Source organism: Oncorhynchus nerka, linkage group LG8 (genome assembly GCF_034236695.1).
Source record: "Oncorhynchus nerka isolate Pitt River linkage group LG8, Oner_Uvic_2.0, whole genome shotgun sequence".
NCBI classification, from domain to species: domain Eukaryota; kingdom Metazoa; phylum Chordata; class Actinopteri; order Salmoniformes; family Salmonidae; genus Oncorhynchus; species Oncorhynchus nerka.
In genome coordinates this window covers 60,011,482-60,038,779 of record NC_088403.1, presented here as the reverse complement: position 1 = coordinate 60,038,779, position 27,298 = coordinate 60,011,482, and the positions used below count along the sequence as shown (strand labels likewise).

The window sequence follows — 27,298 nt, the reverse complement described above, 5'->3', positions numbered from 1 at the left end:
ATTACATTACATTACACTACAGAGGTACATTACACTACAGAGATACATTACACTACAGAGATACATTACACTACAGAGATACATTACACTACAGAGATACATTACACTACAGAGGTACATTACACTACAGAGATACATTACACTACAGAGATACATTACATTACACTACAGAGATACATTACACTACAGAGATACATTACACTACAGAGATACATTACACTACAGAGATACATTACACTACAGAGATACATTACACTACAGAGATACATTACACTACAGATACATTACTACAGAGATACATTACACTACAGAGGTACATTACACTACAGAGATACATTACACTACAGAGATACATTACACTACAGAGATACATTACACTACAGAGGTACTACAGAGATACATTACACTACAGAGATACATTACACTACAGAGGTACTACAGAGATACATTACACTACAGAGATACATTACACTACAGAGATACATTACACTACAGAGATACATTACACTACAGAGATACATTACACTACAGAGGTACTACAGAGATACATTACACTACAGAGATACATTACACTACAGAGATACATTACACTACAGAGATACATTACACTACAGAGATACATTACACTACAGAGATACATTACACTACAGAGATACATTACACTACAGAGATACATTACACTACAGAGGTACTACAGAGATACATTACACTACAGAGATACATTACACTACAGAGATACATTTACACTACAGAGATACATTACACTACAGAGATACATTACACTACAGAGATACATTACACTACAGAGATACATTACACTACAGAGATACATTACACTACAGAGATACATTACACTACAGAGATACATTACACTACAGAGATACATTACACTACAGAGATACATTACACTACATTACACTACAGAGATACATTACACTACAGAGATACATTACACTACAGAGATACATTACACTACAGAGATACATTACACTACAGAGATACATTACACTACAGAGGTACTACAGAGATACATTACACTACAGAGATACATTACACTACAGAGATACATTACACTACAGAGATACATTACACTACAGAGATACATTACACTACAGAGATACATTACACTACAGAGATACATTACACTACAGAGATACATTACACTACAGAGATACATTACACTACAGAGATACATTACACTACAGATATACATTACACTACAGAGATACATTACACTACAGAGATACATTACACTACAGAGGTAGAGAGATACATTACACTACAGAGATACATTACACTACAGATACATTACAGAGATTACACTACAGAGATACATTACACTACAGAGATACATTACACTACAGAGATACATTACACTACAGAGATACATTACACTACAGAGATACATTACACTACAGAGGTACATTACACTACAGAGGTACATTACACTACAGAGATACGTTACACTGCAGAGAGACTATAGTTACACTAACTACAGTTACACTGCATAGAGACTACAGTTACACTGCAGAGAGACTACAGTTACACTGCAGAGAGACTACAGTTACACTGCAGAGAGACTACAGTTACACTGCAGAGAGACTACAGTTACACTGCAGAGAGACTACAGTTACACTGCAGAGAGACTACAGACTACAGTTACACTGCAGAGAGACTACAGTTACACTGCAGAGAGACTACAGTTACACTGCAGAGAGACTACAGTTACACTGCAGAGAGACTACAGTTACACTGCAGAGAGACTACAGTTACACTGCAGAGAGACTACAGTTACACTGCAGAGAGACTACAGTTACACTGCAGAGAGACTACAGTTACACTGCAGAGAGACTACAGTTACACTGCAGAGAGACCACAGTTACACTGCAGAGACCACAGTTACACTGCAGAGACCACAGTTACACTGCAGAGAGACCACAGTTACACTGCAGAGAGACTACAGTTACACTGCAGAGAGACTACAGTTACACTAACTACAGTTACACTGCAGAGAGACTACAGTTACACTGCAGAGAGACCACAGTTACACTGCAGAGAGACTACAGTTACACTGCAGAGAGACTACAGTTACACTGCAGAGAGACTACAGTTACACTGCAGAGAGACTACAGTTACACTGCAGAGAGACTAAAATGCCGTGTCATTTTTAGCCCATCATGTGCCCTATTCCAGAGAACACTGGAATAGTTCTTCCAAACTGCCCCCAGTAATTATATAGATTTATTTCATTCAATTGACTCTGATGACAGAAACCCTGGAGATGTTTATTCTAAGCGGGAAGATAATCAACATCATGCCAAGCACTGAATACTCGCGCTTGGCTGCCGAATGTGAAGGTGTCTCCATACCATTTACATTGAGGAAGTGTGGTCATAATCTATATTTTAGCGATCCACGGTGGACGTCACTCCTAATGAAAAGCCCCCCCCCCATCCTGCTGATGCGAGCTGCTGAACAACGCACCGTGCCTGAGATGCGTTATGAGAAAGACATTTCTACAAAGATTAGCTCAGTGGGGAACTGGGGATGCCCTGATGTGCCATCTACTACCTATATTAACAGAGTTCCATTAAACAGGCCTAGGAGCAAAATGTTTCTGTACAACGTTTAATCAAGCTGACACATTTGGCGATGTTCCATTTCTATTCATTGGCACAAAACGAAGCCTATAAACAAAACTGTTCATTGTGAAAGTTTCTCCATTTAGGCCATTCATATGAAATATTGTATTAATTTTTTTATTTAACTTTTATTTAACTTGGCAAGTCAGTTGAGAACAAATTCTTATTTTACAATGACGGCCTACACCGGCCAAACCCGGCCAATTGTGCGCCGCCCTATGTGACCCGATCCCGGGTCTGTAGTGACGCCTCTAGCACGGAGACGCAGTGTCTTAGACCGCTGTGATACAGCCTGGAATTGAACCAGGGTCTGTAGTGACGCCTCTAGCACTGAGATGCAGTGTCTTAGACCGCTGTGATACAGCCTGGAATTGAACCAGGGTCTGTAGTGACGCCTCTAGCACGGAGACGCAGTGTCTTAGACCGCTGTGATACAGCCTGGAATTGAACCAGGGTCTGTAGTGACGCCTCTAGCACGGAGACGCAGTGTCTTAGACCGCTGTGATACAGCCTGGAACGGAACCAGGGTCTGTAGTGACGCCTCTAGCACTGAGACGCAGTGTCTTAGACCGCTGTGATACAGCCTGGAACGGAACCAGGGTCTGTAGTGACGCCTCTAGCACTGAGACGCAGTGTCTTAGACCGCTGTGACACAGCCTGGAATTGAACCAGGGTCTGTAGTGACGCCTCTAGCACTGAGATGCAGTGTCTTAGACCGCTGCGCCACTCGGGGGCCTCAATACATGCGTAGCGCTGCTTCTTCTCTTTGTCAAACTGCACAAAGCACCTGTCAAACTACGTGATTCTCTGAATAACACAGGGGATTTCGTTATGCACGGGACTAGCTTTGTCAGAGGAACTTGGGAGTTTGTCAAAAAAAAACAGTTATTCTGTCCGGAACACCCCTGGCCATGTAAAAACGACCACCATGGCAGACTATAAATATATACATATGTGGTGTTTTGTGTTCGTGCACATAATGACATTACTCAACTTCCCCTAGTAAAACTAATCCCGGTCGTATAGTGAACGACTCAATCGTGAGTGAATAAGTGTCAGATAAGAGGAACGTATATGAATGTTCTGTTTTTGGGGGCTTTATGACCAACTATGAAAACTCGAATGACTTGAAGCCTGATGTGTCCCAGGGTGCATTGCTACAAAAGGGTCTGCCGCCAAAACCGGAACCCCTCACCATTACCCCCAAAACAGGCCCCGCTCACATCTTCTGTACTGGTCAGTGTGACTTTAACCAGAGAGGACAGAGGAGAGTAGAGGAATTCAGCTATTTAACAAACACATACTGACACACGCAGTCACACACACACACACACACACACACACACACACACACACACACACACACACACACACGCAGTCACACACACACATGCAGTCACACACAATGCTGCTCCTCCTCTCTCGTGCTCCAAAACTCAGAGGTGTCACAGTGTCAGCTGAGGGCTGCTGATTTACTAAGACATAGTTCTGGTGAGATGCTGCTGATTTACTAAGACATAGTTCTGGTGAGATGCTGCTGATTTACTAAGACATAGTTCTGGTGTGATGCTGCTGATTTACTAAGACATAGTTCTGGTGTGATGCTGCTGATTTACTAAGACATAGTTCTGGTGTGATGCTGCTGATTTACTAAGACATAGTTCTGGTGTGATGCTGCTGATTTACTAAGACATAGTTCTGGTGTGATGCTGCTGATTTACTAAGACATAGTTCTGGTGTGATGCTGCTGATTTACTAAGACAGTTCTGGTGAGATGCTGCTGATTTACTAAGACATAGTTCTGGTGTGATGCTGCTGATTTACTAAGACATAGTTCTGGTGTGATGCTGCTGATTTACTAAGACATAGTTCTGGTGAGATGCTGCTGATTTACTAAGACATAGTTCTGGTGTGATGCTGCTGATTTACTAAGACAGTTCTGGTGTGATGCTGCTGATTTACTAAGACATAGTTCTGGTGTGATGCTGCTGATTTACTAAGACATAGTTCTGGTGTGATGCTGCTGATTTACTAAGACATAGTTCTGGTGAGATGCTGCTGATTTACTAAGACATAGTTCTGGTGTGATGCTGCTGATTTACTAAGACATAGTTCTGGTGTGATGCTGCTGATTTACTAAGACATAGTTCTGGTGTGATGCTGCTGATGTGCCTTCGGAAGTTATTCAGAACTCTGACTTGTTCCACATTTTGTTACGTTACAGCCTTCTTCTAAACATTTTTTTTTTTTTTTATCCTTCGCAATCTACACACAATACCCCATTATGACAATGCGGAAAAACAGGTTTTTAGAAATGTTTGCAAATGCATTCAAAACAAAAAAACAGATACCTTATTTACATAAGTATTCAGACTCTTTGCTATGAGACTCGAAATTGAGATCAGGTGCATCCTGTTTCCATTGGTCATCCTTGAGATGTTTCAACAACTTGATTGGAGTCCACCAGTGGTAAATTCAATTGATTGGACATGATTTGGAAAGGCACACAGAAGTCTATATAAGGTCCCAAAGTTGAGTGCATGTCAGAGCAAAAACAAAGCCATGAGGTTGAAGAAATTGTCCGTAGAGAGAGACAGGATTGTGTCGAGGCACAGATCTGGGGAAGGGTACCAAAACATTTCTGCAGCATTGAGGGTCCCCAAGATCACAGTGGCCTCCATCATTCTTAGATGGAAGAAGTTTGGAACCACCAAGACTCTTCCTAGAGCTGGACGCCCGGCCAAAAATAGCATTCGAGGGAGAAGGGAATTGGTCAGGGAGGTGACCAAGAACCCGATGGTCACTCTGACAGAGCTCTCGAGTTCCTCTGTGAAGATGGGAGAACCTTCCAGAAGGACAACCATCTCTGCAGTGCTCCACCAAACAGGCCATTATGGTAGAGTGACCAGACGGAAGCCACTCCTCAGTAAAAGGCACATAACAGCCATCTTGGAGTTTGCCAAAAGGCCCCCAAAGAATCAGACCATAATAAACAAGATTCTCTGGTCTGATGAAACCGAGATTGAACTCTTTGACCTGAATGCCAAGCATCATGTCTGAAAGAAACGTGGTACCCATCCCTACAGTGAAGAATGGTGGTGGCAGCATCATGCTGTGGGGATGTTTTTCAGCGGCAGGGACTAGGAGACTAGTCAGGATCTAGTCCTGACTAGGAAGAACAGAGAGCTCCTTGATGGAAACCTGCCCCAGAGCGCTCAGGACCTCAGAGTAGGGCGAAGGTTCACCTTCCAACAGGACAACGAACCCAAGCACACAGCCAAGACAATGCAGGAGTGGCTTCGGGACAAGTCTCTGAATGTCATTGAATGGCCCAGCCAGAGCCCAGACTTGAACCCGATTTAACATCTCTGTAGAGACCTGAAAATAGCTATGCAGCAACGCTCCCCATCCAACCTGACAGAGTTTGAGAGGATCTGCAGAGAAAAATGAGAGAAACTCCCCAAATACAGGTGTGCCAAGCTTGTAGCATCATACTCAAGAAGACTCAAGGCTGTAATCACTGCCAAAGGTGCTTCAACAAAGAGTAAAGTGTCTCAATACATACAGAAATATAATATTTACAATTTCTATAATATTAGCAAACATTTCTAAAAACCTGTTTTTACTTTGTCATTATGGGGTATTGTGATGTCATTATGGGGTATTGTGATGTCATTATGGGGTATTGTGTGTAGATTGATGACGGGGGAAATAAACAATTCAATACATTTTAGAATAAGGCTGGAACCTAACAAGATGTGGGAAAAGTCCAGGAGTATGAACACTTTCCTAAGGCACTGTGTACATGAGAGAGAGCGAGAGCGAGGCTTCATTCTGTCTAATCCCCTACAACTGGATGACCATATTCAGAACAGCTCATTAACTCCCTACACACACCACATACCCCATTCTAACCTAACATTAGTACAGCAACTAGGAAACAGTCAACCCACTTCTACTCAGTCATAACCCCCTACCTAACACAGTGTGCTCCCCAACCCTGTAACCCTACCATCTACCCTTTAACCTCCTGGATGTGCCCTGCAGAGAACTTAACCGCTTAACCCCGTCTGGACGCAGTAGGAGATGGAAAGCCGGAGGGGCCAAAACACCTACGTTACACACAGACACAACGGAATGTGATTTCTCTTTTTAGTCCATATTATTAATCCTTGACCTATTGACTTATATTGAAACAGGGAACTCTTCAACGTGCCTTTTTTGGGTTGGGACTGTGTTAGTTACTACAACAGGCATGGTGGTGGCAGCATCCTGCAGTGGGGATGTATTTCAGAGGCAGGGACTGGGAGACTAGTCAGGATCGAGGGAAAGGTGAGCGGAGCAAAGTACAGAGATATCCTTGATGAAAACCTTCTCCAGAGCGCTCAGGACCTCAGAGTAGGGCCGACTGGGGCGAAGGTCATCACACACACTATGTAGGGGCTGTGGGAGGTACTACAACAGGTAGGTGCTGTGGGAGGTACTACACCAGGTAGGAGCTGTGAGAGGTACTACACCAGGTAGAGGCTGTGGGAGGTACTACACCATGTAAAGGCTGTGGGAGGTACTACAACAGGTAGGTGCTGTGGGAGGTACTACAACAGGTAGGTGCTGTGGGAGGTACTACAACAGGTAGGTGCTGTGGGAGGTACTACAACAGGTAGGTGCTGTGGGAGGTACTACAACAGGTAGGTGCTGTGGGAGGTACTACACCAGGGAGGAGCTGTGGGAGGTACTACAACAGGTAGGTGCTGTGGGAGGTACTACAACAGGTAGGTGCTGTGGGAGGTACTACAACAGGTAGGTGCTGTGGGAGGTACTACACCAGGTAGGAGCTGTGGGAGGTACTACACCAGGTAGGAGCTGTGGGAGGTACTACACCAGGTAGGAGCTGTGGGAGGTACTACACCAGGTAAGGGCTGTGGGAGGTACTACACCAGGTAGGGGCTGTGGGAGGTACTACACCAGGTAGGAGCTGTGGGAGGTACTACACCAGGTAGGAACTGTGGGAGGTACTACACCAGGTAGAGGCTGTGGGAGGTACTACACCAGGTAGGAGCTGTGGGAGGTACTACAACAGGTAGGTGCTGTGCGAGGTACTACACCATGTAGAGGCTGTGGGAGGTACTACACCAGGTAGAGGCTGTGGGAGGTACTACACCAGGTAGAGGCTGTGGGAGGTACTACACCAGGTAGGAGCTGTGGGAGGTACTACACCATGTAGGGGCTGTGGGAGGTACTACACCATGTAGGGGCTGTGGGAGGTACTACACCATGTAGAGGCTGTGGGAGGTACTACACCAGGTAGAGGCTGTGGGAGGTACTACACCAGGTAGAGGCTGTGGGAGGTACTACACCATGTAGAGGCTGTGGGAGGTACTACACCATGTAGAGGCTGTGGGAGGTACCACACCATGTAGAGGCTGTGGGAGGTACCACACCAGGTAGAGGCTGTGGGAGGTACCACACCAGGTAGAGGCTGTGGGAGGTACCACACCAGGTAGAGGCTGTGGGAGGTACCACACCAGGTAGAGGCTGTGGGAGGTACTACACCATGTAGGGGCTGTGGGAGGTACTACACCATGTAGAGGCTGTGGGAGGTACTACACCATGTAGAGGCTGTGGGAGGTACTACACCAGGTAGAGGCTGTGGGAGGTACTACACCAGGTAGAGGCTGTGGGAGGTACTACACCAGGTAGAGGCTGTGGGAGGTACTACACCATGTAGAGGCTGTGGGAGGTACTACACCATGTAAAGGCTGTGGGAGGTACTACACCAGGTAGGAGCTGTGGGAGGTACTACACCAGGTAGGTGCTGTGGGAGGTACTACACCAGGTAGGTGCTGTGCGGGGTACTACACCATGTAGAGGCTGTGGGAGGTACTACACCATGTAGAGGCTGTGGGAGGTACTACACCATGTAGAGGCTGTGGGAGGTACCACACCATGTAAAGGCTGTGGGAGGTACTACACCAGGTAGGAGCTGTGGGAGGTACTACACCAGGTAGAGGCTGTGGGAGGTACTACACCATGTAGGGGCTGTGGGAGGTACTACACCAGGTAGAGGCTGTGGGAGGTACTACACCAGGTAGAGGCTGTGGGAGGTACTACACCATGTAGGGGCTGTGGGAGGTACTACACCATGTAGGGGCTGTGGGAGGTACTACACCAGGTAGGGGCTGTGGGAGGTACTACACCAGGTAGGGGCTGTGGGAGGTACCACACCAGGTAGGGGCTGTGGGAGGTATTACACCATGTAGAGGCTGTGGGAGGTACTACACCATGTAGAGGCTGTGGGAGGTACTACACCATGTAAAGGCTGTGGGAGGTACTACACCAGGTAGGAGCTGTGGGAGGTACTACACCAGGTAGAGGCTGTGGGAGGTACTACACCATGTAGGGGCTGTGGGAGGTACTACACCAGGTAGAGGCTGTGGGAGGTACCACACCAGGTAGAGGCTGTGGGAGGTACTACACCATGTAGAGGCTGTGGGAGGTACTACACCAGGTAGGAGCTGTGGGAGGTACTACACCAGGTAGAGGCTGTGGGAGGTACCACACCAGGTAGAGGCTGTGGGAGGTACCACACCAGGTAGAGGCTGTGGGAGGTACCACACCAGGTAGAGGCTGTGGGAGGTACTACACCATGTAGAGGCTGTGGGAGGTACTACACCATGTAGAGGCTGTGGGAGGTACTACACCATGTAAAGGCTGTGGGAGGTACTACACCAGGTAGGAGCTGTGGGAGGTACTACACCAGGTAGAGGCTGTGGGAGGTACTACACCATGTAGGGGCTGTGGGAGGTACTACACCAGGTAGGGGCTGTGGGAGGTACTACACCATGTAGGGGCTGTGGGAGGTACTACACCAGGTAGGAGCTGTGGGAGGTACTACACCAGGTAGAGGCTGTGGGAGGTACTACACCATGTAGAGGCTGTGGGAGGTACTACACCAGGTAGAGGCTGTGGGAGGTACTACACCAGGTAGAGGCTGTGGGAGGTACTACACCAGGTAGAGGCTGTGGGAGGTACCACACCAGGTAGAGGCTGTGGGAGGTACCACACCAGGTAGAGGCTGTGGGAGGTACTACACCATGTAGAGGCTGTGGGAGGTACTACACCATGTAAAGGCTGTGGGAGGTACTACACCAGGTAGGAGCTGTGGGAGGTACTACACCATGTAGGGGCTGTGGGAGGTACTACACCATGTAGGGGCTGTGGGAGGTACTACACCAGGTAGGGGCTGTGGGAGGTACTACACCATGTAGGGGCTGTGGGAGGTACTACACCATGTAGGGGCTGTGGGAGGTACTACACCATGTAGGGGCTGTGGGAGGTACTACACCAGGTAGGGGCTGTGGGAGGTACTACACCAGGTAGGGGCTGTGGGAGGTACTACACCAGGTAGAGGCTGTGGGAGGTAATACACCATGTAGGGGCTGTGGGAGGTACTACACCATGTAGGGGCTGTGGGAGGTACTACACCAGGTAGAGGCTGTGGGAGGTACTACACCATGTAGAGGCTGTGGGAAGTATGGAGTGTGGAAAGTGGTGCGTAGGGTAAGTGGTGCGTAGGGTAAGTGGTGCGTAGGGTAAGTGGTGCGTAGGGTAAGTGGTGCGTAGGGTAAGTGGTGCGTAGGGTAAGTGTGGTGTGTAGGGTAAGTGTGGTGTGTAGGGTAAGTGGTGTGTAGGGTAAGTGGTGTGTAGGGTAAGTGGTGTGTAGGGTAAGTGGTGTGTAGGGTAAGTGGTGGTTGATTACCTTTTTTCATTGCCATAAGATTTCTGGGCAACCTTTGCATGCAGGATCAGGACAGTTTGGTCTCCTCGCTCCTTCAGGTAATTCCTCATCGCTTCTCTGTGAAGAAGGGAAGAGAGGGGAGAAGTTAGAAAGAGGGGAGAAGATGGAAAGAAGATGGAAAGAGGGAGAGATGAGAGAGAGGTTTGTTATCCATCCATTGAAATAAACAAGGTATAGATGACAGAAGTGACAGAGATAAAGTATACTGATCAAAAATATAGAAGCAACATGCAACAATTTCAACGATTTTACTGAGTTACAGTTCATATAAAGAAATCACTCAATTTAAATAAATAAATTAGGACCTAATCTATGGATTTCACGATTGGGCAGGGGTGCAGCCATGGGTGGGCTTGGGAGGGCATAGGCCCACCCACTGGGAGCCAGGCCCACCCAATCAGAATTTGTTTTCCCCACAAAAGGGCCTTATTACTCCTTAGTTTCATCAGCTGTCCGGGTGGCTGGTTTCAGGCGATCCCGCAGGTGAAGAAGCCGGACGTGGAGGTCCTGGGCTGGTTTGGTTACACGTGGTCTGCGGTTGTGAGGCCGGTTGGAGATACTGCCAAATTCTTTAAAGCGATGTTGGAGACTGCTTATGATAGAGAAACTAATATTCAATTCTCTGGCAACAGCTATGGCGGACATTCCTGCAGTCATCCGGCTAATTGCAAACTTGAGACATCTGTAGCATTGCTTTGTGTGACAAAACGGCACATTTTAGAGTGGCCTTTTATTGTTCCCAGCACAAGGTGCAGCTGTGTAATGATCATACCGTTTAATCAGCTTCCTGATATGTGACACCTGTCAGGTGGATGAACTATCTTGGCAAAGGGGAAATGCTCACTAACAGCGAAGTAAAAAATAAAATAAAATAAAAAAATAATAATACATTTGAGAGAAATAAGTTTATTTGTGTATGGAACATTTCTGGGATCTTTTATTTCAGCTTATGAAACATGGGACTAACACTTTACACGTTGCATTTATATTTTTGATCAGTATAGATAAAACCAAAAAACAGGAACGTGAAAATTCAGGGTCACTAAGACTAACATTTGAAACATGGAGAGACGGGAACATTTTGACAAGTTCCAGTTTGATTAGCCAATTCTCTGGTGTGCTGAAGGTTGTGTTGCTTACACACACACACACACACACACACTCTGCACACACAGACCGCTCACACACAGACACATGGACACACAGTTCGGTGCCAAAAGCTATGTTCTCTCCAGCTGGGTTGACTGAAAGGAGTGGAAAAAGAAAACTCCAAAGCCCTGAGCTCACCACCAAAGCCCTGAGCTCACCACCAAAGCCCTGAGCTCACCACCAAAGCCCTGAGCTCACCACCAAAGCCCTGAGCTCACCACCAAAGCCCTGAGCTCACCACCAAAGCCCTGAGCTCACCACCAAAGCCCTGAGTTCACCACCAAAGCCCTGAGCTCACCACCAAAGCCCTGAGCTCACCACCAAAGCCCTGAGCTCACCACCAAAGAATCCACATCTCGTGTTAAAATGTTGCAAAGGCCCGTGCTTCAATTACTTCTGTCACCTAAGCAAAAACATAAATGGGTTTCCATCGCATTTTCAACTCTACTTACGGTTTTGGCACAACAAATGTTGTGTTATAGAGCGAATGTGGCCACTCCGCTCTTAGCAACAGTGCTCTAGCCAACAGCTACCAGCTACAGGGAAGGGTATAGTCTACATAATGGACAAAAGAGCAGGATTTCTATTTGTCAAAGGGAAGCCAAGCGTCGATCATCGTGTCACCAGAATGAGACCCTCGATATTTATTGTAAAAGAGCATCAAGCTCATCACTTTGCAATTTCACCACCCTGTGAAGTACATTATAATAAAACTGTTCCGAGTTGTAGCGGGAGAACGGAACACCATGTGGCTAAGTTTACTTTGATGTGATGGTTATTATGGCAATGTCTGCGCATAAAAACGTTTCCACCACCATTTCTCACATAATTAATTTTACCGGCACAAAAAGATCCCACCTTGTCTAGTGTATTTTTTTATTTAGTCTACATTTGGAAATTTGACCGACAAATGTGCTGTTTCCATCAGGCCGGGCACATAAAAAAAATATCCAACGTTCTTTACTGGCTTAAAAAATGTTGGATAGACACCTGGTTACTGTGTGTGTACTCGTTGAGAAGCACACAGCTAAAGGTCTTCAGACTAGCAGGGGTCAAGGGTCACCCTGAGCAGACACAATGGCCCATTTGCACAGATGTCAGTGTCACCTTGACACGTCCAGTGACACAGAAAGGGAGTCATACACATACATTAGGGCTGGGAGATATGGCCAAAATATCATAGCACTACATTTTTTGTTGTTGACAGGATGATGCTATTTGGCGGCGTGATGCTATTTGGCGGGATGATGCTATTTGGCGGGGTGATGCTATTTGGCGGGATGGCGGTATTTGGCGGGATGATGCTATTTGGCGGGATGATGCTATTTGGCGGGATGATGCTATTTGGCGGGATGATGCTATTTGGCGGGATGATGCTATTTGGCGGGATGATGCCATTTGGCGGGATGATGCCATTTGGCGGGATGATGCCATTTTGGGGGATGATGCCATTTGGGGGGATGATGCCATTTGGGGGGATGGCGGTATTTGGTGGGATGATGCTATTTGGCGGGATGATGCTATTTGGCGGGGTGATGCTATTTGGCGGTATTTGTGGTTTTTGAATAATACCAGTTCTAGGAGTAGTGCTTGACCTTAGGGTCAACACATACATTTTAAGTGTTTTTAAACGGGGCTTTCTGCATTCCGATTGTTTTATACTGTTCAATTAAACTTCCATCAAAAGGCAATATTGCATACATTTTTACCTTTATTTAACTAGGCAAGTCAGTTAAGAACAAATTCTTACTTTCAATAACGGCCTAGAAACAGTGGGTTAACCGCCTGTTCAGGGGCAGAACGACAGATTTTTACCTTGTCAGCTCAGGGATTCGATCTTGCAACTTTCGGTTACAAGTCCAACGCTCTAACCACTAGGCTACCTGCCGCCCCAATTGCGATTGGACTTGGGTGAACTGTTGGGTGAACTGTTGGAATCATGGAAATTATCAGGGGTAATTGTGGGAATGATTATTCTAATTCTATAGTTAGAATATAATACTGGGCACTTTGAACACAGTGTTGTTTGACATGACAATGAATGAAAAAGCCAAAGAGGCATTATTGTGACAGGGGTAGGAACCAAAGTGTTGGTCAGTGTTTCCCAGGGGAGTGGGACCCTATAAACTTTGGCTACATTAAATGTTCTCTTACTTCATGTAGCCAACATATTCATGCGTCCCCTATTTCTCTCGGATTTAGAAGATACGGTTGCATAAACATGCTGATTAGCTAGACAGCTAGCCAACTAACGCAGCTAGCTAGAGATTAGCAGCTAACAGTGTTTTATCTGCAACTTGATCAAATAAATAAACATACTTGCTGTTTGCAGACAGTAAGACATACAAACTAACAGTGTAATTATAGAACGCTTGTGGATTTATATTAAGAAGCGGAAACAGCATCGTTGTCATCAACATATTGTTGTGTCTGCTGCACAGACTGAAGAGAATTGGTTGGCAAATTATCTTGTGGTCGAAAAACATCAACATCACTCCATGAGCGACCAGGGGCGGGGTGCGTATCACTTTTAACAAACCATACATTGGTTATAGAAGGGCAAGTAAAAAACAAAACTGGTCCGTGCATCAATAGTGGTGTCTAGTAAAATACAATATACCACCCAGTCCACACACACACTAGACAGGCCTATCTTACAGAAAGCAAGGAGTCCCCTGAATCACGAGAGGGAGGTCTAGGAGGGAGGCAGGGAACCACAGGTTACTACACTTCACTAACCCTTAGTGGACTAACCCTCACTAACCAAGGCCAGAGCAAGATGGATGGAAAAAAAACAGATCACTCTGCGGTGTCTATAATCATCTGATGGACACCACTCTGCGGTGCCTGTAGTCATCTGACGGACACCACTCTGCGGTGTCTATAGTCATCTGACGGACACCACTCTGCGGTGTCTATAATCATCTGACGGACACCACTCTGCGGTGCCTGTAGTCATCTGACGGACACCACTCTGCGGTGTCTATAGTCATCTGACGGACACCACTCTGCGGTGCTTGTAGTCATCTGACGGACACCACTCTGCGGTGCTTGTAGTCATCTGACGGACACCACTCTGCGGTGCCTGTAGTCATCTGATGGACACCACTCTGCGGTGCCTGTAGTCATCTGACGGACACCACTCTGCGGTGCCTGTAGTGATCTGACGGACACCACTCTGCGGTGCCTATAGTCATCTGACGGACACCACTCTGCGGTGCCTGTAGTCATCTGACGGACACCACTCTGCGGTGCCTATAGTCATCTGACGGACACCACTCTGCGGTGCCTATAGTCATCTGATGCTAGTGATCTCCACTGATATTTCTACATGTTGCTTTGGCATGGCACTGGGCGTGCACACACACACACACGCACACGCACACACACACACACACACACACACACACACACACACACGCGCGCACACACGCACCCCTGAGTGATTACAGGGGAACACACCCCCCTGAGTGATTACAGGGGAACACACTCGTTCAGCTCAGAACACGGTCATGTCATGCTCACAGGGTGCCATTGGACACCACTGATACTGATTGTGACCTTCCTGTTGTGACATCAGACTAAGGTGGTATTAACGTGACCCCTAGACACTGGTCTGAGGACAGTTTTGCACTTCCCTGCCTAATGATCACTATTTGGATATGTGGTGGCTAGGCTCATCCTGGATCTGTGCCTAAGTAACAACTTCTAGAAGAGGAAAAAAAAAAAGAAGAAAAACCTGAGCTGTCACATTGGCGAAGGCATTTTGTAGTTTGTTTTTCTCGTTGGTCCGTTGTGTTTGTAGCTAGTACCTTGTGTTGTCGGAGCAGGGGAAATGACAGTTCCACCCTAAAGATGAGACTTTTAAGGAAGTGCGTGGGTTAAGACTCACACCAGTGTGTTGTTGCCACTTCACAAATATGGCTGCTGCCCTGTGGATGACTGGAAGTAAACTACCCTATTTGTTGTTGGATCAGAGCTGACTGGCGGAGAAGGCCTCAGAGCTAACCAAGAAAGAACGAAAGAAAGAAAGAGAGAAAAGAGTGAGAGATTGCTGCAGCATCTAGAGTAGAAAATAGCCTCTTTGTTTTTTATACCTCACAAGCACTGGTTGATTGTAGAGCTGGGAATTGCCAGGGACCTTATGATACAATATTATCGCAAAAATACGACATATTTTGAGATTCTATATGTATTGAGATTTGATACTGTGATTTTATTACAATTCGATTTTCCAAACATATTGCTCATCGTATGTCTGCTGCACAAGAACCAGAGAGAGCCATGAGAAAACCAGTTTTGATCAGTCATGGAAATCATTTTAAAAGATGGAGAACAAACTATGAAGAAAAAAAATTCAGCAAACTAGTGCAAAAAATAATATTGCAATATATTGTCAAAAATAATATTCAATTCCCCCCCATCACTAGTTGATAGTTAAAGTAGGATTAGAGAGTAACAGGACTGTTCTCCACAAAAACAATGGGATATTCCAAAAGCAGATCTTTGTCAAAAACCAATGAATGCATTTCAATCCTGGTTACAAATGATTGGTCCTATAGTAAGACTGTTGTCCCATGTTCATACTGACAGTCCTGGAGGACGACTGCTGGTTAAGATGTGGTTGTTGTCGTGGTGTGTGTGAAGGCAGCACCATTAATCTATTACACCCCTGGAGGGGCCAGACTGCACAAGGCCAAGTTCAACCAGCATTCACACATCATATTTACACACACACACACACACACACACACACACACACACACACACACACCACACACACACACACACACACGTTTCTGTTACGAAAATATGGCACTGGCCATTTGACCAGCAACATTTTAAATTAGTTGTGGGACAATAGATCCCAAATTCATACAACCAGTAGGAATACATCAAATTAAAATTCTGATAAAACTATTATTTCTTCACATGATAAGCGCAGCAATGCACACAAGGCAGTAGGCTACATCTGAATGTTCCTTCCATAATGCAATGCACACAAGGCAGTAGGCTACATCTGAATGTTCCTTCCATAATGCAATGCACACAAGGCAGTAGGCTACATCTGAATGTTCCTTCCATAATGCAATGCACACAAGGCAGTAGGCTACATCTGAATGTTCCTTCCATAATGCAATTGGCGGGAAAACAGCATTGTCCAGAAGGGTACTGCACATGAAAGCGGTTTCATGCGACCGATGTAATTTAGACATTTTAATCATCTAATAGGATACTATTATTAAGTAAGGTAAGACACGCCTCATAATATGGTATTAAAACGTCCAGGTTTCAAACAATTAAGTATGTTTTAAAATGTGCTCCTGCTGTCTGACAGATTTTATCTCAAAGACTTTGTATCTGTATACTGTACGTGTGTGATAAATAACTAATATTACTGGACACTACTGCCAATTTAATTCCACTAAATGATTCTAATTAACCTATAGACCAACACCATGACCAGTCGGAAAGTATATAGACCCATGGACTTTTTCCACATTTTGTGGATATGAATGGCCTAAATGGATCAACTTTCATTTAAATAAAATAAAAACATCTAAAATTAAATCATTTTACACACAATACCCCATAATATTAGCACATTTTGTAAAAAGAAAACAAAAATCTCATAACTATTCAGAGCCTTTACTCTATTTTGTTGAATCATTTGGCAGTGAGTCACATTTGGCAGTGAGTCACATTTGGCAGTGAGTCACATTTGGCAGTGAGTCACATTTGGCAGTGAATTTTCCTGCGTGTGAAGCTTCAAGTTTGCCACACCTGTATTTGAGGAGTTTCTCCCATTTTTCTCTGCATATCTTCTCAAGCTCTGTCAGGTTGGATGGGGAGCGTCGCTGCACAGCTGTTTTCAGGTCACTCCGGGCTCTGGCTGGGCCACTCAAGGACATTCAGAGACTTGTCCCGAAGCCACTCCTGCGTCGTCTTGGCTGCGTGCTTGGGTTCATTGTCCTGTTGGAAGGTGAACCTTCGCCCCAGTCTGAGGTCCTGAGTGCTCTGGAGCAGCTTTCAATCAAGGATCTCTCTGTACTTCGCTCCGTTGATTTTTCCCTCGATCCTGACTAGGTCTCCCAGTCCATGCCACTGAAATACATTCGCACAGCATCATAACATGCTTAACCGTAGGGATGGTGCCAGGTTTCCTCCAGACGTTACGCTTGGCATTCAAGCCAAAGAGTTCAATCTTGGTTTCATCAGACCAGAGATGCGTGTTGCTCATGGTTTTAGGGTTCTTTAGGTGACTTTTGGAAAACTCCAAGTGGGCTGTCATGTGGCTTCCGTCTGGCCACTCCACCATAAAGGCCTGATTGGCTTACTGTGAGACCTTATATAGGCAGGTGTGTGCCTTTCCAAATCATGTCCAATCAATTGAATGTACCACAGGTGGACTCCAATCAAGTTGTAGAAACATCTCAAGGATGATCAAATGGAAACAGAATGCACCTGAGCTCAATTTCAAGTCTCATAGCAAAGGGTCTGAATACTTATGTAAATAAGGTATCTGTTTTTAATAAATTTGTAAACATTTCTAAAAACCTGTTCTCGGTTTGTCATTATACGATATTGTGTGTAGATCGAGAGAAAATAATATAATATATATTTAATCCATTTTAGAAGAAGGCTGTAATGTAATAAAACGTGGAAAAGGGGGAGGGGTCTGAATAGTTAACGAACGCACCTGTCGGTTGTTTTGCTCAGGGACACCAAAAGCATCAAGACTCGTCTGAAAGTAGCCAGGTACCAGTTAAAAAATATATATATGAATAGAAGTAATGTATATATGGAAGTAGTTTGTGCCTAAAAAAAAAGGGGGTTAAAAATGTATAAAAAATATAATTCCATGATCTCAGATATAGGACAGACACTTTGTTTACTATCTGTTTAATCTATTATTCAATGACTTTCTATCGGCTAAGAAACATCCTCTCACTGTCAACTGCGTTCATTTTCAGCAAACTTAACACGTGTAAATATTTCTATGAACAACTGAGACATAAAACTGAACAAGTTCCACAGACACGTGACTAACAGAAATGGAATAATGTGTCCCTGAACAAAGTGGGGATCCAAATCAAAAGTAACAGTCAGTATCTGGTGTGGCCACCAGCTGCATTAAGTACTGCAGTGCATCTCCTCCTCATGGACTGCACCAGATTTGTCAGTTCCTGCTGTGAGATGTTACCTCACTCTTCCACCAAGGCACCTGCAAGTTCCCAGTTCATTTCTGGGGGGGGCAATGCCCCTGGCCCTCACCCTCCGATCCAACAGGTCCCAGACGTGCTCAATGGGATTGAGATCCGGGCTCTTCACTGGCCATGGCAGAACACTGACATTCCTGTCTTGCAGGAAATCATGCACAGAATGAGCAGTATGGCTGGTGGCATTGTCATGCTGGAGGGTCATGTCAGGATGAGCCTGCAGGAAGGGTACCACATGAGGGAGGAGGATGTCTTCCCTGTAACTCACACCGTTGAGATTGCCTGCAATGACAAGCTCAGTCCGATGATCTGGTGACACACCGCCCCAAACCATGACAGACCCTCCACCTCCAAATCGATCCCGCTCCAGAGTACAGGCCAGGGTGAAACGCTCATTCCTTCAACGATAAATGCAAATCCGACTATCACCACTGGTGAGACAAAACCGCGACTCGTCAGTGAAGAGCACTTTTTGCCAGTCCTGTCTGGTCCAACGACGGTGGGTTTGTGTCCATAGGCGACGTTGTTGCTGGTGATGTCTGGTGAGGACCTGCCTTACAACAGGCCTACAAGCCCTCAGTCCAGCCTCTCTCAGCCTCTTGCGGACAGTCTGAGCACTGATGGAGAGATTGTCCGTTCCTGGTGTAACTCGGGAAGTTGTTGTTGCCATCCTGTACCTGTCCCGCAGGTGTGATGTTCGGATGTACAGATGCTGTGCAGGTGTTGTTACGCGTGGTCTGCCACTGCGAGGACGATCAGTTGTCCGTCCTGTCCCCCTGTAGCACTGTCCTAGGCGCCTCACAGTACGGACATTGCAATTTATTTTTTGGGCCACATCTGCAGTCCTCATGCCTCCTTGCAGCATGTCTAAGTCACATTCACGCAGATGAGCAGGGACACTGGGCATCTTTCTTTTGGTGTTTTTCAGAGTCAGTAGAAAGGCCTCTTTAGTGTCCTAAGTTTTCATAACTGTGACCTTAATTGCCTACCATCTAAGATGTTAGTGTCTGAACGACTGAACTGAGGTGGTGGGTGATAATCTTAGGACCTGGACCCAAGTCATCTGATTTGAGAGTGGCATTTCACCACCACACGTACAGCCGACACGCACCGCCGACACGCACCGCCGACACGCACAGCACACTACAACAGCCATGCAACAAAACACACGCAACAAGAGATAACCAGAACACACAACACACAAACAAAAGAGACATGCAAGGAGATGCGAGGTACGCAACCACACAAGAGATGCTACAGCACATCACAACGAAAACTGAATAGGAAAAGCCGGACAGATCAATACTACACAAGTCAATACTGGACAGAAAAACTAAACATGCAATGAAAACATGTTGGTAGAGCATAGTGCTTGCAACGCCAGGGTTGTCGGTTTGATTCCCACGGGGGACCAGAACGAAAATGTATGCACTCACTAACATTACTTACGGTTAGTCGCTCTGAATAACAGCGTCTGCTAAATGACTAAAATGTAAACGTAAAATGATGTTCAAACAAGCCAAGAGTCACATGGACACACCAAGCAAAGGGGACAAGCTACATGACAACAGAAAGCTATAGGCTAGCGGTATACAACAGAAAGCTACAGGCTAGCGGTATACAACAGAAAGCTACAGGCTAGCGGTATACAACAGAAAGCTACAGGCTAGCGGCATACAACAGAAAGCTACAGGCTACCGGCATACAACAGAAAGCTACAGGCTAGCGGCATACAACAGAAAGCTACAGGCTAGCGGCATACAACAGAAAGCTACAGGCTAGCGGTATACAACAGAAAGCTACAGGCTAGCGGTATACAACAGAAAGCTACAGGCTAGCGGTATACAACAGAAAGCTACAGGCTAGCGGCATACAACAGAAAGCTACAGGCTAGCGGCATACAACAGAAAGCTACAGGCTAGCGGCATACAACAGAAAGCTACAGGCTAGCGGCATACAACAGAAAGCTACAGGCTAGCGGTATACAACAGAAAGCTACAGGCTAGCGGTATACAACAGAAAGCTACAGGCTAGCGGTATACAACAGAAAGCTACAGGCTAGCGGTATACAACAGAAAGCTACAGGCTAGCGGTATACAACAGAAAGCTACAGGCTAGCGGTATACAACAGAAAGCTACAGGCTAGCGGTATACAACAGAAAGCTACAGGCTAGCGGTATACAACAGAAAGCTACAGGCTAGCGGTATACAACAGAAAGCAACAGGCTAGCGGTATACAACAGAAAGCTATAGACTAGCGGTATACAACAGAAAGCTATAGACTAGCGGTATACAACAGAAAGCTATAGACTAGTGGTATACAACAGAAAGCTACAGGCTACTGGTATACAACAGAAAGCTACAGGCTAGCGGTATACAACAGAAAGCTACAGGCTAGCGGTATACAACAGAAAGCTACAGGCTAGCGGTATACAACAGAAAGCTACAGGCTAGCGGTATACAACAGAAAGCAACAGGCTAGCGGTATACAACAGAAAGCTACAGGCTAGTGGTATACAACAGAAAGCTATAGACTAGCGGTATACAACAGAAAGCTACAGGCTAGTGGTATACAACAGAAAGCTACAGGCTAGCGGTATACAACAGAAAGCTACAGGCTAGCGGTATACAACAGAAAGCAACAGGCTAGCGGTATACAACAGAAAGCTACAGTCTAGTGGTATACAACAGAAAGCTACAGGCTAGTGGTATACAACAGAAAGCTATAGACTAGCGGTATACAACAGAAAGCTACAGGCTAGCGGTATACAACAGAAAGCTACAGGCTAGCGGTATACAACAGAAAGCTACAGGCTAGTGGTATACAGCAGAAAGCTATAGGCTAGCGGTATACAACAGAAAGCTACAGGCTAGCGGTATACAACAGAAAGCTACAGGCTAGCGGTATACAACAGAAAGCTATAGACTAGCGGTATACAACAGAAAGCTACAGGCTAGCGGTATACAACAGAAAGCTATAGACTAGCGGTATACAACAGAAAGCTATAGACTAGTGGTATACAACAGAAAGCTACAGGCTAGCGGTATACAACAGAAAGCTACAGGCTAGCGGTATACAACAGAAAGCTACAGGCTAGCGGTATACAACAGAAAGCTATAGACTAGTGGTATACAACAGAAAGCTACAGGCTAGCGGTATACAACAGAAAGCTATAGACTAGCGGTATACAACAGAAAGCTATAGACTAGTGGTATACAACAGAAAGCTACAGGCTAGCGGTATACAACAGAAAGCTATAGACTAGTGGTATAGCTTTGTGTGCCACTGGCAGAGAGATTGACAGACAGATAGACAGAGACAAAGGGCAAAGTGGGGGTCAGTAATGATGTGTCTGCGTGTGTGGAGTTAAGCCTGGCTACAGATAAGGCAGAGCAGAATATGTCCAGTGTATCTGTCACAGTGTCTAGCTACACCAGAATAGAGTGGAATCACCCAGACCCCCCCAGCGTCGTCCGGGTTAGGCCATCATTGTTAATAAAAATGTGTTCTTAACTGACTTGCCCTAGTTAAATAAAGGTTAAATAAATAAATAAATACAAACCAGCAGCTGGCTAGGACAGGGAGGGGCACACACACACACACACACACACACACACACAAAGAGTCCTCGAGTCCCTTTGGATCACAAAGGGGACATGACACGCGTCCTCAACCCAGGACCCGTGGGTTAAATGAAAACATCAACAGTCATGTCAGTCAGCATGTCATTAAGGCACAATGGGCTGAGAATTGACTGTCAGAGGAAACTGAACCCCCCCCCCATGTCAACTTAATTTGTGACGTCAGGCACATTCTAGTTCATTAAAATCACATGACAATTAATACAGCCTACATTCATTTATCCTACAGGTGAGTCCGATCTCTCAGCATATATTATAGATTTTCATTTTCAGAATGAGTCTCAAGTGTCTCTGAAGTTTCCCCTGCAACAAAGCCAGGCGGCATTTCAAGCAGTCTACAGTGTGTTTTGTATCAGCTGAACAGTGGAACAGCCTGGCTGACAGTGGGGCCCTGAAGGACCCGAGACTTAGCAGCCCCTGGAGGATCCTGGCTTTTAGCTGCCCCCGTCACTGCCAAACTAAAATCAACAGGGCCACGCTATGGGGTAACCGCAACACAGACACAGCCGCACACACACACACAAAAACACAGCCGCACACACACACACACACACACACACCTTTCATAGACAACATCTCTAAACTCACCACAGTGTCTTTCTCCCAATCGTCGGTAACAAATGTTCGGTGAATGCAGAGGGGGAGAGATCAAGAGGGGGAGAGGCCAGGGCCCCCTCCAAAACAACGCTTGTATGTTCCAGAGAATGCTCAACCGCTCATTTTCCCCTTGGAGCGGCACGCATAGGTACACACAGAGAGATATCAGATTCGGTTGGGGATTGCGTTAGATATCAGATTCGGTTGGGGATTGCGTTAGATATCAGATTCGGTTGGGGATTGCGTTAGATATCAGATTCGGTTGGGGATTGCGTTAGATATCAGATTCGGTTGGGGATTGCGTTAGATATCAGATTCGGTTGGGGATTGCGTTAGATATCAGATTCGGTTGGGGATTGCGTTAGATATCAGATTCGGTTGGGGATTGCGTTAGATATCAGATTCGGTTGGGGATAGCGTTAGATATCAGATTCGGTTGGGGATAGCGTTAGATATCAGATTCGGTTGGGGATAGCGTTAGATATCAGATTCGGTTGGGGATTGCGTTAGATATCAGATTCGGTTGGGGATTGCGTTAGATATCAGATTCGGTTGGGGATTGCGTTAGATATCAGATTCGGTTGGGGATTGCGTTAGATATCAGATTAGGTTGGGGATTGCGTTAGATATCAGATTCGGTTGGGGATTGCGTTAGATATCAGATTCGGTTGGGGATTGCGTTAGATATCAGATTCGGTTGGGGATTGCGTTAGATATCAGATTCGGTTGGGGACTGCGTTAGATATCAGATTCGGTTGGGGACTGCGTTAGATATCAGATTCGGTTGGGGACTGCGTTAGATATCAGATTCGGTTGGGGATTGCGTTAGATATCAGATTCGGTTGGGAATTGCGTTAGATATCAGATTCGGTTGGGGATTGCGTTAGATATCAGATTCGGTTGGGGATTGCGTTAGATATCAGATTCGGTTGGGGATTGCGTTAGATATCAGATTCGGTTGGGGATTGCGTTAGATATTAGATTTGGTTGTGGAATTTTTAAATATTACCTGTTAGATATTGCTACACTGTCGGATCTAGAAGCAAAATAATTTTGCTACACTCACAATAACATCTGCTTACCACGTGTCTGTGACCAATAAAATCTGATTTGACAGGCACACACACAAATATCCTCCTCTCTCTCTCTCCAGGCTGACTGACCAAAGGACCCACAGACCTAACACTGCTGAGACCAGTCTCCTGGCCTCATCTCACCCCTAATCATAACAAGCCCTGTTGAACTGTCTGTGAATAAAACAAGCATACTGAAATGCGTGTGTGTGTGTGTGTGTGTGTACTCACCTTGTTAGGCGCTGTGGTTGAGGGCGCTCCCCAAACTTCCTGCAGAGAAAGAGACCAAAACCTGAGTACACAGCTAAAACACACACACACACACACACACACACGGTAGGAGATGAGAAAGCACACCTGGTTACAGACACAGAGAGAGACAGAGAGGTGGCTGCAGCAGCATGAGACCATGTGACACAGTGGCCAAACACAGACAGGTGGCGAGGACGGACACCTTAACACAGAGAAAGAGAGAGAGATGAGGGAGAAGAGAAGGGAGAAGAGAGAGAGGGGAGAGAGGGAGAGAGAAGGGAGCGATGAGGGAGAAGAGAGAGGGAGAGAGAAGGGAGAGATGAGGGAGAAGACAGAGATAAGGGAGAGATGAGGGAGAAGACAGAGAGAAGGGAGAGATGAGGGAGAAGAGAGAGAGCGAGAGAGGAGGGAGAGAGAAGGGAGAGATGAGGGAGAAGAGAGAGAGGGCAAGAGAAGGGAGCGATAAGAGAGAGAGGGAGAGAGAAGAGAGAGAGAAGGGAGAGATGAGGGAGAAGAGAGAGAAGGGAGAGAGAAGGGAGAGAGAAGGGAGAAGAGAGACAGGGAGAGAGAAGGGAGAAGAGAGACAGGGGAGAGAGAAGGAGAGATGAGGAGAAGAGAGAGAGAGAGAGAAGGAGAGATGAGGGAGAAGACAGAGATAAGGGAGAGATGAGGGAGAAGAGAGAGAAGGGAGAGATGAGGGAGAGAGAGAGAGAGAGAGAGAAGGAGAGAGGGGAGAGATGAGGGAGAGAGAGAGAGGGAGAGAGAGAGGGGAGAGAGAGGGAGAAGAGAGAGAGGAGAGAGAGAGGGAGAGAAGAGAGAGAAGAGATGAGAGAAGAAGAGAGAGAGAGGGAGAGAGAAGAAGAGAGAGGAGAGGAGAGAGAGGGAGAAGAGAGAGAGGGAGAAGAGAAGGGAGAGAGATGAGGGAGAAGAGAGAGGGAGAGAGAAGAGAAGAGAGAGAGAGAGGGGGAGAAGAGGAGAGGGAGAGATGAGGAGAGAGAGAGAGAGAGGGAGAGATGAGGGAGAAGAGAGAGATGAGGGAGAAGAGAGAGGGGGGAGAGATGAGGGAGAAGAGAGAGAGGGAGGTAGAGAGAGGGGAGAGATGAGGGAGAAGAGAGAGAGGAGAGAGAAGGAGAGAGAGAAGGAGAGAGAGAGAGAGGAGAGAGAGAGGGAGAGATGAGGGAGAAGAGAGAAGAGGGAGAGATGAGGAGGAGAGAGAGGGAGAAGAGAGAGATGAGGAGGAGAGATGAGGGAGAAGAGAGAGAAGGGAGAGATGAGGGAGAAGAGAGAGGGAGAGAGAAGATGGAGAGATGAGGGAGATAGAGAGAGAAAGAGAGAGAGAGAGGAGAGAGAGAGGGAGAGAGAGAGAAGGAGAGATGAGGGAGAGAGAGAGATGAGGAGAAGGAGAGAGGGAGAAGAGAGAGAGGGAGAGAGGGAGAGAAGGGAGAGAAGGAGAGATGAGGGAGAAGAGAGGGAGAGAGAGAGAGAGGAGAGATGAGAGGGAGAAGAGAAGGAGAGATGAGGGAGAGATGAGGGAGAAGAGAGAGAGGGAGAGATGAGGGAGAAGAGAGAGAGAGGGGAGATGAGGAGAGAGAGAGAGGGAGAGAGAAGAGAGAAGGGAGAGATGAGGGAGAAGAGAGAGAGGAGAGAGAGGAGAAGAGAGAGAGAGGAGAAAAGGAGAGATGAGGGAGAAGAGAGAGAGGGCAAGAGAAGGGAGCGATGAGGGAGAAGAGAGAGAGGGAGAGAGAAGTGAGAGATGAGGGAGAAGAGACAGGGAGAGAGAAGGGAGAGATGAGGGAGAAGAGAGAGAAGGGAGAGATGAGGGAGAAGAGAGAAAGAAGAGAGAGAAGAGAGAAGGAGAGAGGAGAGAAGAGAGAAGGGAGAGATGAGGGAGAAGAGAGAGATGAGGGAGAAGAGAGAGAGGGGGAGAGATGAGGAGAAGAGAGAGATGGGAGAGATGAGGAGAAGAGAGAGATGAGGGAGAAGAGAGAGATGGGGAGAGAAGAGAGAAGGAGAGAGATGAGGAGAGAGAAAGAGAGAGATGAGGGGGAGAGAGATGAGGGAGAAGAGAGATGGGGGAAGAGAGATGAGGGAGAAGAGAGAGAGAGAGAGGAGAAAGAGAGAGAGAGAGGGAGAAGAGAGAGATGGGGAGAAGAGAGAGAGGGGAAAGGAGAGAGAAGAGAGAGAAGGGAGAGATGAGGGAGAAGAGAAAGGGGGAGAGATGAGGGAGAGAGAGAGAGAGGGATGAGAGAAAGGGGAAGAGATGAGGGAGAAGAGAGAGAGGGAGGAGAGAGAGAGAGAAAGAAGAGATGAGGGAGTAGAGAGAGAAAAAGGAGAGATGAGAGGGGGAGAGAGAGGAGGGAGAGAAGAGAGAGGGAGGAGAGAGAGAGAGAAGAGAGGGAAAGAGAGATGAGGGAGAAGAGAGAGAGGGAGGAGAGAAGGGAGAAGATGAGGAGAGAAGAGAGAGAGAAGAGAGAGAGAAGAGAGAGATGAGGGGAGAAGAGAGAGGAGAGAGAAGGGAGAGATGAGGGAGAAGAGAGGGAGAGAGAGGAGAGAGAGGGAGAGAGAGAGAGAGAGGAGAGATGAGGAGAATGAGAGAGGAGAAGAGAGAGAGAGAGAGAGATGAGGGAGAAGAGAGAGAGAGGGAGAAGAGAGAGAGGGAGAGAGATGAGGAGAAGAGAGAGATGGGAGAGATGAGGGAGAAGAGAGAGGAGGAGAGAAGAGAGAGATGAAGAGAGAGAGGGAGAGATGAGGGAGAAGAGAGAAGGAGAGATGAGGGAGAAGAGAGAGAGATGAGGAGAGAGATGAGGGAGAAGAGAGAGGGAGAGAGAGATGAGGGAGAAGAGAGAGGGGAGAGAGAGAGGGAGAAGAGAGAGGGGAGAGAGATGAGGGAGAGAGAGAGGGAGAAAGAGAGAGAGGGAGAGAGAA

General features: G+C 46.4%; 1 protein-coding gene across 2 annotated transcripts in view; it reads right to left on the bottom strand.

The window, feature by feature from the left end:
• The window catches only part of LOC115125320 (suppressor of hairless protein homolog), a 131,564-nt gene that overhangs the window by 50,727 nt on the left and 53,539 nt on the right, over nt 1-27,298 (bottom strand). For both annotated transcript variants that reach the window (XM_065021955.1, XM_065021956.1), the window contains 2 exons: nt 24,353-24,391; nt 10,402-10,497 (listed from right to left, as the gene is read on the bottom strand). In XM_065021955.1, coding sequence (XP_064878027.1) covers nt 10,402-10,497; nt 24,353-24,391 — 135 coding nt within the window. The remainder of the gene's footprint in view (nt 1-10,401; nt 10,498-24,352; nt 24,392-27,298) is intronic.